The 13,817-nt window shown below is 46.7% G+C and overlaps 1 protein-coding gene across 2 annotated transcripts in view; it reads left to right on the top strand.

The window, feature by feature from the left end:
• The first annotated feature begins 10,224 nt into the window (after positions 1–10,224).
• The window catches only part of Arhgap25 (Rho GTPase activating protein 25), an 81,317-nt gene continuing 77,724 nt past the window's right edge, over positions 10,225–13,817 (top strand). The window contains exon 1 of one of the 2 annotated variants that reach the window (XM_031382462.1): positions 10,225–10,656. In XM_031382462.1, the coding sequence (XP_031238322.1) occupies positions 10,596–10,656 (61 nt within the window). In that variant the 5' untranslated portion in view covers positions 10,225–10,595. The remainder of the gene's footprint in view (positions 10,657–13,817) is intronic. The other variant, XM_031382464.1, reaches the window with a different exon arrangement.

Raw genomic sequence — 13,817 nt, 5'->3', positions numbered from 1 at the left:
CTTGCCATAGAACCTCAATTCTCATCGTCTGTGATGTCCCCCTTGACAGACACACCAACTTTTAAATTTGGCACAAAGTAAATATGACACAAACATAGGACAATCTTGTTCTGAAGAAAATTGAAAAGCGTTTTGTTGGAAGTTGCCACACAGGGACCCTTGAAACCAAGTTAACTTTACAATGTTGTATGAGCTTCTGCCTATCTCATCAACAAAAAGCATAAACTGAACATCTTGGGTCACAGCTTCATTCTCTGGTAGGTCTGGATGCTGGATGTTCAAAGTCGGTCTTATGGGCTAAAGTGAAGTGTTACTGGGGCAGGTTCCTTCTGGAGAACAGGAGGTGGGAAGCTTCCTCCTCACTTTCAGCCTCTAGAGTCTGCCACACTCCTTGTCCTGTTTCTTTCTGGCATCCCTTGATCCTCTGTTCTGCCTCACACCTTGTACTTCCATACTCAGACATCTGCTTCCCCTTTATAAGGATCCGTACACTCACCATCAGGGCCCAGAGGATAATCCAGGGGCATGTTACCGGCACAGTATCCTCTGCTTACTCATTTCTGTAAGTCCCCTTGGGTACTGTGAAATCATCATCGTGTGCATGCGTGTGTATGTGTGTGTGTGTGTGTGTGTGTGTGTCTTTTCCTGGTTCCTGGCAAAGTCCTAAAACCCTCTGTGTAGGCTGTGGAAGATTATCTTGATTAGGTTAATTGAGATGGGATGATCTCCCCTTTTTGGACATCACTCTTTCCTGGGCTAGCAACCTGGACTTCATAAAAACTAAGAGGACAGCAGTGAGCATTGTTCCCTAGGAGCTGCTCCTCTTGGGTTTTGGAGCCAATGTCTTTCTCTAGGTTGTAGCTCTCCAGACATGCTAGGTTGTCTGGCTACTGAGCCCTGGGGATCTACTTGTCTCTGCCTCTTCAGTACTGGAACTATGAGTGAACATCATTTCTCCTAGCGTTTGCACATGGTTCTGGGGGTTGGACTCAGGTTCTCAGGCCTGTGTGGCAAGCACTTTATCAGATGACTTATCCCTGCAGCCTCTTCAAATCCTTTTGAGGATTAACAGCCTCATTGCTCTTCCCCCCTCTTCCTCAGGCACATTTATCTAGATCCACTCTTGAAACTTCTTGGGAGCAATTTTAGCCAATGCAACTTAGGGTTCACAGGAGAAATTGTTTTGTTTCACATGAAGATGAACACGAGTTTCAATTTGATGACCACTTCAAACGTCATAAACAGAACCTTTTTGCATAATGAATAAACTCTGGGGAACTCTGGGTCATTTTATTAAAATGACCAAAAAGCACTTGCTCTTTTTAACCATCAGAACAAACAATCACAAGTTAAATTCCTTTCCTTTCAGATTATATTGCATATAGCATGTTTCAGGGATTGCACTGAATATTTTTAGGGCTCCAAGAATTTCTCCAACAGAATACAGACTTCTGACCTGCCCTATAATAAATTGCTATTCTGTCCCACGTAGTTCTGTAAAGCAGCAAGAACAGAATCAGTTCATGAAGCCAGTGTCCTGCCAGCCTGCAATGCTCTCTGCTCCTGCTCACCCCTCCCCCAGCTGCTCTGTCTTGTGTGCAGTTACTCAACTCAACCTCAGAGTTTCATATCAGCTCTAGGGATCAGCTGTTGTAACTTCCTCTTCTGGCAGAGCTCTGCTGTGAATCTCATGACCTCAGGACAGTAAAGTTGGTGCTGAACAGTCCAGATTTGTCTTTATAATACAGTTATAAAGTTGGGGTTGGAGACAGGGCTGAGAGCACCCGCTGTTCTTGCAGAGGACTTGGGTCCAGTTCCCAGAACCCACATGGTGACTTGCAACTGTCTGTAACTCTAGTTCCAGGGGATTTGATACCCTCTCTGGCCTCCAAAGACACTGAGCATACATGTGATAATATGATAATGTGATATATATATATTTACATATATATATTGATACATATATGTCCCCTGCAGGCAAAATCTTTAAAAATACTAAAATCAAAACAAAAAACAAAAATAAAATCTACCAAGGCTGTTCTCTGGAGACGGGATATAGCTCAGTTGGTAAAACGTGCACTAGACCCTTTGTCAGAACAGAATTGCAGTTCTCCCAACATCACACTGCACTTCCTCACTGTGGAGCCTGAGGGGGATGGGCTTCCATCGCGTTTCTGCAGCTCAGGTCTCTTTCCCTTCTCTGACAGGGTTTGACTTTCTCCCTCCTGACATCTCACATCCTCTCACCCAAAATGTCCAAGTCAATCAAGTTGGGTGTGTCATTGTCTGCTCATGTGCTAGGCCACTGGGTAGGCAAGGAGGGGAGCCTTAAACCACACTAGTGGTTTGTGGTCTAGAAGTAGCCACCACCTCAGCACCTCAACACTACAGTGCTTTGTGGACAGGCAGCGCCCTTCCTCTTTCCTATGTCAGGCCTTCTGCATCTGGTTCAGAGTGGCTTTGATGGGAAAAAGGGAGGGGAAGACTGTGTTCCCCCAGATAGAGCAGAGGTGGCACACTGTAGCCTGCTAGGGAGGAAGTCAGCCATACACAGTGGAGCTCAATGGGATCTTCATGATCCATCATTTTACCAATAAGCATTATTTTCTTGTCTACAGTGCATTAAAAAAACCTGTTAATATGCTAAGTACTGGGGGCTGGTGAGATGGCTCAGCGGGTAAGAGCACTGACTGCTCTTCCAAAGGTCCTGAGTTCGGATCCCACTAACCACATGGTGGCTCACAACCACCCGTAATGAGATCTGATGCCCTCTTCTGGTGCTGTCTGAAGACAGCTACAGCATATTACGCGGGGCCAGGAGCAAGCCGGCCAGAGCGAGGGGGCCGGAGCAAGCAGAGGTCCTGAGTTCAATTCCCAGCAACCACATGAAGGCTCACGGCCATCTGTATACCTACAATGTACTCATACACATAAAATAAATAATAAATAAAATAAAATAAAATAAAATAATATGCTAAGTACTATACTTAGTGCTTTTTGTGGAATATCTCACTTGACCCTAGTAGCTCTAAGACAGTGGTTCTCAACCTTCTTAATGCTGCAACCCTTTCATACAGTTCTTCATGTCGTGGACCCCCAACCATAGAATTCTTTTTGTTGCAACTTCATACTTGTAATTTTTCTACTGTTATGAATTGTGATGCAAATATCTGTGTTTTCTGATGGTCTTAGGCAGTCTCTGTGAAAGGGTTGTTTGACCCCCAAAGGGTCACGGCCACTGCTCTAGGAGCTAACCAACTCACTGTCGCTCAAGACAGCAGTAAAGCTTAGAATGGTTAACCAGCATCTCTGTCCTGCAGGGCATAAGCCGAAGGAATAGAATTTGAGCCTAGAAGTCTGTTCTCAGGCTCCTGGTCTCTGTCAATTCTCATCCTACCTTGGGTTTCTGGACCCCCGACCTTTCCAGATTGCCTGTGGGCTCAATGGTGCTCAAGTACAATTTTGCAAAGCACTAAGCAAGCATAGACAAGGGCAAATGTAACTTGGTACAGACACTCACAAGCAGGTTAACAGGCTAACAGACACTCCTTACTCTCTAAGCCAGGAGGAGGCATTCTTGGTCTGGGCATCACCAGAGGGACTCCGATACCTCCTCTCTCTGCTATAGTCAAAGGTGATGGCAGGCTGTGCTTTTCTTTTTGAGCTGGCAATTTCAACGCTTCATTCGCACGCACTGTTGATGTCCCAGAAGGAATGCAAAATAAGTAGAAGACCCCCTGTGAAACTGATCACAAACCACTTAGCTAGGGAGCAGTACATCTCTGTCAATCAGATTCCTTTGGGACTTCTAGCCATCATATTTGTGCTGGTCTCAGCAGGGATTCTCCAGGTCTCTGTAGTCTGTGGTTGGGTGTACCGTGGTGGCTGACGCATCCAAAGCCTCCTGAGGTTTTCACTATTCCCATTGCTTTTCTGATCCCTCGCCACTCTGAGGAGCATAGACTCTCACTCACAGCTGAGACGCTAGAGTTCATAGAGACGCGCTGGCCCTCTGGCACCTGGTTCCAGCCTTTCTAAGGACTGGTACTGTTTGTGGTACCAAGGTGTGCCAGTGTGGAATGGATGGTGCCCAACCAAGTACATAGAAGGAGATGGTAGACTTACCAAGGCGGAAGATGGCAGATAACAGGTCTTCCCCTTTCTCTGCTCCAGACACATGGCTGGCCTCCCTCCATTGTCCCTCAAACACTCTTCAAGTGTCCACCTCTTCAAGAATGACTGCTCCTTGCTCTGACAGAAGGTTCATCCACCTATGTCTACCTGCCTCACTCTCTCTTCTGGTCTTCTCTCAAATGCTCTCAAGTCGGTGAAGATTTCACCATACTTTCGAAGGCCATGCTGCCCCTCTCCCACCTACCTGACAACTCTTCATCGTTATACAACACTTCCCACTGGCTAAGACACCCACGTACTCAGTTATTTGATTTATTGCCTGTCTCTTCTCACTACAATAAGCTTCCTGGAAGGAGACTTTGCCCTCTCGCCATTGGCTGCATGCACCTGGGCAGTGCCTGCGGCTCCACAGGGGAGAGATTCTCTTAGCATTTGCAGTATGGCTGACTTGCAGACAGTCCAATCTCACTGAGAGAAAAGAAACTGCAAGTCAAAAAGCTGTTGAGTATGGGCCATTTTGTGTGGCTCAACAGGATATAATGCAACCCATAATAATCTGTTCAAGGAGGCTGTAGGGCTGAGGAATTTTCATCATTTTAAAACACCGAGATCAGCAGGTCTCTCACCAGCACTGTGATCCACAGAGCAACCTTCTTCTAGAAGATTGTCATCAGTAGAAGAAATGCCAGTCTTGCCTTTCAGATCTTCACATCTCCAAATATAGTTTTTGGCTATGGATTAGTTCAATAAACTAGAGTTTAATTTACCAAAAAACTAACCAAACATTAGATCCAAAGTGGGGAAAATAGTGGTGGTCAGTGGTGAGCCGGAACACGGGCAGGGACAAGGCTCTGTGGCAGAGCATAGGAGGCTATTCCCAGTGGCCACACAGTATGGCAGAAATCTAACTCTCAATTGCAGAGCCTTTTTCCATTTAGCCAAAGAAATAGAAACCCTGAGCTTCCTGCCATAGAATCTCTGCTTTCTTAAAGCTCATCTGCTAAAATCCAAGTGGAAAAAGCTCTGTTTTTTTCTTTTTTTGTCATCTCCAACACATTTTAGAAGACAAATGCTGTGCAGTCTGCAACTCAAGGTGGCCAGATGCAGCTGTTAGCCCCTAACACATAGCATTTAAGGTTGTGTCTCCCACTGCTCAAAGTCTGCATAACACTCCTGTCCCGAATTTAATCCCTGCAGGAGATAGGCATGAAATAAAACGAAGCTGGGGCACTGGGTGGATTCACATCCACAAATGCATGGGTTCAGTCCTACTGCATTCCACAACAGGCTACATTTGCTCACTTTGAAGTGAGATGTGGGCACAGAGTTTTCACCTTTCTTACACGATCTCTAAGAAAACAGAGGTGCATTCCTACAGGGACCCTTCGCCCCTCCTCCCAGGAGTGTGAGGGTTTGGCCAGTTAGGGACCAGCAAGGTCAACATGGCTGTCTCCATCAGCTGTGGCACTGCGTGCTGTGTTTAAGTAGCTGTCAATCGTTAATAATGCCTGCACATAGGAGTGGAGATGGTTCTGTCATAGTTGTCCTATCCCATTGTTAGGGATAGTTGTTAGCTCTCACCATGCCTCATTCATAAATCAGACCTACAGTAAGCATGCCTATAGAGAGGGAAAACACCCTGTAGAAATGCTTACTAGTATCTGGAGTGTTAGGAACTTAGTGATGCATGTGAAATGGAAACGGCTGGTTTTGTTTCTTTAAAATGTTAAGAAAGATCACTCGTGGGATTCTGAAATAACAGATTCAAAAATCACAAGGAAAAGCATGGCACGTTTAACAGTTTTGTCATCCTGTTGGGCATGGTAGTATATGCCTTTAATCCTGTCACTTGGGAGGGCAGAGGGAAGTAGATCTCTGTGAGTTGGAGACCAATCTGGTCTACATAGTGAGTTGCAGGCCAGCCAGAGTTGCACAGTGAGACCTTGTGATCTTTTTGATAATAGACAAACAAACAAACAAGTCCAGTTCTGAACCCCCCTCCCATTCTGGATGCTTCCCCGACTGTGTGGAGGGCGGTTGGCATGATTTTGTTTTGTTTTGTTTTTGTTTTTGTTTCTGGTTTTTCAAGACAGGGTTTCTCTGTATAGCCCTGGCTGTCCTGGAACTCACTCTGTAGACCAGGCTGGCCTGGAACTCAGAAATCTGCCTGCCTCTCCTCTCAAGTGCCGGGATTAAAGGCGAGCGCCACCACTGCCCGGAGGTTGGCATGTTTTAATGGCTACTGCTGGGCTGTTTCTTTTGTGGACAGTGTCTTTCTCCCCACTCCCTTGCTTCTTGACCACTCTGTGGTAGCATTTCCAGGAAAGCTACCAGGTAGAGTATAGAATTGAGTTTATTTAGGGCATGAGGAGGAGAGTTAAGAGGGTAGTAGAAGTAGAGAAAGGCAGAGAGGGAGAGAGATAGGGAAGTAGAGGCTGGCCATGAGCACATGGAGAGAAAGAGAGAAAGGGAATGGGGAGAGAGTGGAAAAGATTGAGAGGATAGAGTGGGAGCAAGAAGGTGGGGGGGGGTAAGCTGCCCCTTTTATAGTGAGTCAGGCACATCTGGCTGTTGCCAGGTAACTGTGGGGTGGAGCTTAGACAAAATGCTAATACCTACAACAGACTCCTATGTGGCTTCCATTCTTTCCCCATGCAGTCCTCTCTCCCTCACCCTTCCTGTCACTCGGGGATGCTGGCCACAGCCTCCTCATTCTGCCAAGCTGAAGACTCCTCGGTGGTCCCCATTTCCCTGGAAGGCAAAACTCCACCAATGCTTCCTGAGCCCTATGTACAGCACCGGCTGGCCCCAGCCTGTCTTTCTCCGATGCACCCCTTCTAAAGGTCAGAGACGCGCAGCAGAAGCCACACCAAGTTTCTACCCCTACTCAGGGTCTGACAGTGCATTTACTGTTCTAGAACCCATTTTATAACCCTACGTCTCCTCCTCCCTCCTTCTTGTCCTTTCCCCACCAGTTTTTCTCTTTTTGTCCTTCCTTCCTTCCTTCCTTCCTTCCTTCCTTCCTTCCTTCCTTCCTTCCTTCCTTCTTTTCTTCCTTCCTTCCTTCCCCTCTCTCTCTCTCTCTCTCTCCTCTCTTTCCTTCCCTCTCTCTCTCTTTCTCTTTTCTTTCTTTTGCTTTAGGGTCTGACTCTTAAAGTGCAGGCTGCTCTTACAGGGCCATCTGCTACCTCAGCCTCAGTGCTCAGATTACAGGCGTGAACCACCACAGCTGGTCCTCTTTGAAACCTTCCCATCTTGCAGGCTGACACATTTGTCAAGTCAGAGTGTGAGAGCGGCTTCAGGCCGCCTTCCCTCTTTCTCTAGTCCCATTCACGCCCCTCCCACAAGAACTTTCACAGCTCCCATTCTTCCTCAGCATAACCCTCCTGTTATATTTAGCTGGTCACTGAAATGGGCTCCTCCTTCCTATTGGTTGCATCTGGGAGGTGAGAGGAGAGACAGGAAGGAGAGAGGCTGAAACCAAATTGCTTGCTCATGAACTTTCCTCCAGCAAATCCTTTACGTTTTACTAAACGGTCAGGATTAATAAGCAAACACACATGTTTGCTGTCCTTACTGCTGATGTTAACTTAGTCTTTACTACTAGACATCCAGTTCTTCATATTCTAAAGGCCAGAGATGTGCAGCAGTAACCACACCAGGTTTCTACTCCCCCTCAGGAGTTGACACCCACCTACGCCCACTCAGGAGCTGATAGCCAGCACCAGCCTCTGTGGGCTGCCACGAGCAGCCTTGCCATAAGCTGCTGCGTTTGCTGACTGACTTTCTGAGTGTGCACACCAACTTCCCCATGGGTCATATGTTTTTCCAAGACTCACAGGAACTCACCCCAAAGAGTCCAAGAAGTTCCCTATAGGTCTCTAAATGCCACCTTCAGAATGTTGTCAGAATTCCTAAGTTAAAGGTCCCAGGACTGAAGCTCCCTGGACGTTAAGTTCCCTGTGGACCTGCTACCAGGATGATGCTGGGGCTGAGAGGCTGTCAGACAGGGAATAGTGTGCTGGGCCAGGCAGGAAGTACTGTAGATCAGAGACTCCAAAGTCCCCAAGAGCCAGAGCCAAAGTGAAGGAATCCAGCACTCCTGTGGCACCCACTGGGTGGCAGCGGGATATGCCAGGCAGTTCCTTCTCTCTCATTGCTGTGTGTACTTCCTGTCTCTGGGCCTTGTGCTAGCTCATGTGACTCATGTTGGCCAATGGAATGTAAGCAGAGAAGTCGAGCACAGGGGCTTGGAATACATTGATTGGTTCATGTAGTTCTTTAGTTCTCAGTGAGAAGGACGTGCCCTGGGCCCTCACACTCAGGCCTTGGGTGCTCACATTAGTCTGTGATGCCTCTTGGAGATGAAAGCAACGATGTACGCAACTTGGAACCCAAAAGTGGTCCAGTCTGGAAACATCTATACATTATCTATGTGGGGTATATGTATGCGGGCTGTTATCTACGTAGTGTAACTAAAGTCTTAAGGCAGCCACGATCGTCAAGATGATAAAGATGTATAAGGAGCCCACTGGTGTAATCACATCTTACAGAGAGAGAAAGGGGGAAGAGAGAGAAACCAGAAACAGAGCACCAGGGAAAGAGGCAGAAAACCAGGCAGTCACAGCCCCTGAAGGGCGGATGGAGGGTGCTCAGAGTTCTGCAAATTGGCAGTGGCCACCTATGCCCATTGCTGATAGGACTGTGAGGTGAGGGATGGAGACCTGACCGGCTGGTTCAGCGACAGAAAAGCTGTTCGTATCCTTGAGAAGCCATTCTACGAGGTCCTGGGGGCAGAAGCTTCAACAGGAAAAACCCAGGAAAGAAAAAGAGGAGAGATCACAGCAAGTCCAACAGTCCTTATTTAAAAGAAATTCTCAGAAATAGGCTATAGCCAAAGGAGGAAGTGGTGTCAAGAGAGTTTTTTTTTTTCAGATGTGAAAAGCATTGTAATGCTAATATTAATTAGAAAGATGCAAGAGGAAATTGAAATAGGAGATGGAGTTGAGCTGGGGAGAGGGGAGGTGGCTCATGTGGCAGGGAACTGGAAGCGGGGGGTCATCGGCTGATCGATAGCCTGTGGGAAATGAGGGAAAGCACAGTTATCCAGGGGAACCCAAGTAGATGGCCCAGGGTTAGGGTGCGGTACGCCTGCTGATAATCAATGTGGCGCGCTTGGAGCCTGCCTTCTGCAGAAACCTCATACAGCTCTGTGAAGTCGCTCTGTGAAGCGCTACACTTACAGGTGAGGGAACTGGGACAGAAAATAATCAAGGGCCATATCCAAAGTCACCCAGCCAGAAGATGGTGACACAGCAGTCTGGTTGAGCCTAGAAGCTCAACCGCTAGCTTAAGCTGACCTAGTTGAAGATGTAAAAGCCTGCCACAAACTGAGCTAGACAGAATGAAGGTCAGATCAGTGCTCCTGGTGTAAGCACTGTGTGTCAGAGTCTGTACCACCGGCCTCTGCAACAGCTCTTTACCCGACAGTTGTTAAGGATCCCGTTTTTCTGAAGAAGACATGGAAGCCCAAGAAGATTCTGTAAGAAGGGGAGGAAAACTGAGTTTTTTACACACGGTGGCCTGGTTGTAAACACCACATCATACACAAAGGGGAAGAAGCAATGACCCTTTGTGTGGTTGTGCTTGGCTGGACTCAATGTACCCACTGAGAGTATCCCAGCCCTGCACACATCAGGTGGGGACCACTGGAAACCTTTTACCCATGCAGGTGTGAGCTATGTGGTCCTTACCCAGCAGGAATTTTTAAAGATGGTAACTTGGGCAGAACGCTGGCTGTCTGCCTGGCCACTTTTAGCCACCAAAAGCTTGAGGCAAGGAGGAGAGCACAGGAGTCGAGGCACATGGCGAGCGCCTTGGGAGTCTCTTTCTATTTAATTAAAACCACAGCCTTATAACACAAACATGCACTAGCTTTATAAAAATCTCTAAACGACGTCTTCTGAAGAAAGTGTGCTCATAACGCTACAATGCCGAACAGCCACCCACTTCCTCAAAACGCAAGGAAGCAGACAGCTAAAAAAAAAAAAAAAAAAAAAAAAAAAAAAAAAAAAAAAAAAAAAAAAAAGCAGTTGTTTATCACAACTTCACTTCAGTAAGGCCTGAGAGTCTTCCGAGCAGGGGCTCTGCTTCCCAAGAGGCAGTGTCAACTGGGATATTTCTGGTAAATCTGAACACAAAACAGGGTGCCAGTCCCTGGGGGACTGTGGGTGGGACTCGGGGAGTTTGGGTGCCATTTCCGAGTGACGGATGGATGGACGGTTCATGTGAGAGAAAGGAGGAGACACGTGGGCAGATCGGTCTGGAACGTAAGAGTGCCTGCAAAGCAATCAACAGGCAGAGAAGGCAGAGGAACCGAAGGGAAGATCACAAAAGCAAGAAGGGCACAACCTGTGACACACTCGCCACTGGACCAGCTACTCACTCAAATCGCAAGCAAAATGTCCCTGAAGTTGCCAAGAAACTGGGATTTCAATTTGAAAGCAGAGGCTTCGAAAATAGGTAAGGTCAGGGTCCAGGCCTTTCCTCGGGGGTCCAGGTCTTTCCTCCGGGGTTCTTACGCGTAAGCACCCTCTGTTTGCATGCTGGGTTGTGGGAGCTCAGTCTGCTTAAGCATACCACACAGCAACACTGAGCTTGGCAGAGATGTGCATCCAGGCAGATGTGTCGTGAGACATTCCAGCATGCTGGGAGGGCTTCTCTTCTCTCTGGGGATAGGCGACATGGGCCAAGGGAACTTCGAATGGTCTTAGGCTGTGCCCTGGGCACAAAACTGAGATTTAGTTCATGTCACCAGAGAGTCAGTTCTGTCTGGCATGGAACGTCGTCTATCTGTTGAATGGCTTTCAGTGAGAGGACAGAGACTGGAGTATTTGGAAGTGATTCATCTGTGGATGAGTTCAAGGGAGTGTCACATTTTTGTGAGCCCAGAGGCCAATGAGGGGCTACCTACAGTTAAAAGCAGACAAGGAGACAGGGTGAGAGGATAGAGGCTTTGGAAGTACAAGAGCAGTATTCTCAGGAACAGAGTGTGGAAGAACTCAGGAGAGTTGGAAAAGATAGACTTTAGTTAAGTTACTAAGGATAATTTGAGATGTTCATACCATTTTCCTCTAACAATGGTGATATATTGGTTCAAATCTATTGTTTGTTATTATTTAGATGTCTTGTTCTCTTGCCCCTCCCCGCCCCATAGATTCTCACTCTGTAGCTCTAGTTGGCCTGAAACTTGCTATGGAAACTTAGATTCATAGAGACCCACCTGATTTACTTTAGTGCTCCGATTGATTATTGGCATGGCCTGAATACCTGATATTTCTTCTTTTATTAAACTTTATTTTTAAATTGATCATAGTCTGATGAAGCGTGCACACACACACACACACACACACACACACACGATTGTCTACTCAGCGAGATAATTTCTTGATTTTAGTGTTGAGGTGCTTGCAAACAGCATGGAAGGATTTTGCTTAGAAGAAAGTTTTGGCCGGATGGTTCATGGTGGTTGGTGTGTTAAAATAAGTAGCCTACTAAAAACTCACAAATAGGAAGCCAGTCAGAAAAAAGGGGCTTTGAAATGAAACTGAAAGTAACCAGAGAAACCATTTATTTTGGTGATCAGGAAACCATATTTCCAAACAGAGCTAGAACTGTGTGCTGAGGTAAGTTCCGAGATGGGAAGCAGGGAAGAGATTTCTCTTCTGCCCATGCAAACATACATGTCTAACTCTCACTCTGTCACTCAGATTCAATTTTAAGGTAGAATATCTGTCCCTCTGCTCCTTGGTAAGTATCCCACCTCTCCGCCGTAAAGGCATCCCGCTCTTTCACCTTCCACATTTCAGCTAAAAATGGGACACTTGGGAAAATAAATGTTATTTTTCAGAAATATAGAAAATCACCAATTGGATTCTCAAGCTTATGATTAGATTGAGTGGGGTTCCATAAATTCTTCAAGCAGTTTTACAGGTGACCCCCGGGATCACTCAGTGTAGAATACCCTCTACTCCTGGCTGAAAACACAGACTCTCAGAGTCCACCCTGACTGTGAAGTCAGACTCTCAAGAGGGGATCCAGGAACCTGCCTTTTAATGAGCATCTCTATCTGATGAGCTGTCAGTTCCCTGAGCTAAGTGCAGCAGGCAGGGTTCTAGTGCCTGGACCCACTGGGCAAACAGTGGTTGAAGTCTGATGACCAGAACTCAATATTATTTAATATCACTTAATAACAAGTCCATATGGTTTAGAAGAGTCTTTGTTGTTACCTGTGCCATCTCCATCTCTGTCACCACGTAAGCACGTTGGCAGAGTGTCACATGAACTGCGATCCAGAGTGTGGGTAAGCCCCTCTAAGGGAGAAAGTACCTGACTCAGTTACAAGATCGCCAGGCCCAAGTCCAGATACAGCTGTAGGAATCGGTTTACCAATATGCCAGAAAAGCCACTTCTTGAGGAAGGGCAGTGTAATTGGGAGCCCCCAGAGGGAAGCCAGGAACTGTGGCTTTCTAGCCTGGGTAGTATGGTATAGAAGGATCATGCTTCTCAGCCTGGTCACTGTCGACATTTGTGACTGGTTAATTCTTGATTGCAGGGGCTCTCCTGCACATTGTAAGACAGCAGCGTCCCGGGCATCTATACTCTAGAGGGTGGTAACACCCCTCTACCACCACCCACTGTAGCAACCAGAAATGTCTCCAGATGTTGCCAAATGTCCCCCAGGGAGAGGCAGCAGTAATATTTTCCCCAGACTGCTATACCAAAGTGTTGCAGTTATAAGATGATGAGGGGTTGGAACCCACATATCACAATTCACTTTCTAGTTCAGTTTTTAAGAGGCTCTTATTAAGGTGTGATTTGGTGAGAGAAAGCTTGAGTGCTTCAACAAAGGCTTTCGATGGGAAAATACAAGCTCCTCTCCCTGCCTACTCCCACTCCTATGGAGCCCAGCAGGGGCCCTGCTTGTCACCTCAATTTCTCTAATATTGAGTGCTGAACCAGGGCTGGAAAAAAAAACAAGCCAACACCTCCTAGACTTGGGGGAGGACTCTGAGGCTATGCTCTTCCTCAGAGAATAGCAGGTACCCTCAGAGCACCAGAACTTCCAGGAGACTTACAGCATGGCCTGGGTGCTCCTGGTGCAGAGATGAGAGACTGAGAACTAAGCCACCTTGAACTAGGACCTATCTATCCTGATGGAGAATAAAGATTAGAAATAGAAGGTTCCAGGGCTTGAGGTGGGACCAGGAACATGTCTTTCTTCCTCAGATGTTGTATTACCTACCATTTTAGTCTAGCAGACCACTTAGAATAATAGTGAGTTCATGTGTCCCCCCCCAGCCCCCGGAGTTAACCACTGTTAACAAATCTTGCATGTTTTTGGTGGTTTTCTGTCCTGGATTTGTTTTTGTTTTTGTTGTTTGTTTGTTTGTTTGATGTCTATCCAAGTATGCAGATGGCTGAGCTAGGAACTTTCAATACCACAGAAATGTTACTCACCTGTTTTAGTCTATAAGACATCTGTGAATGATTGGAAAGTATATAGAAAACACAAATAGTAATACCTGACCAATAAACATGAAAATATGCAATTCTAGCCGGGCAGTGGTGGCGCATGCCTTTAATCCCAGCACTTGGAGGCAGAGGCAGGCGGATTTCTGAGT

Source organism: Mastomys coucha, unplaced genomic scaffold, assembly GCF_008632895.1.
Source record: "Mastomys coucha isolate ucsf_1 unplaced genomic scaffold, UCSF_Mcou_1 pScaffold20, whole genome shotgun sequence".
Taxonomy (NCBI): Eukaryota; Metazoa; Chordata; class Mammalia; order Rodentia; family Muridae; genus Mastomys; species Mastomys coucha.
The sequence above is the reverse complement of the archived record's forward strand: the minus strand, read 5'-3'. Positions and strand labels throughout refer to the sequence as shown.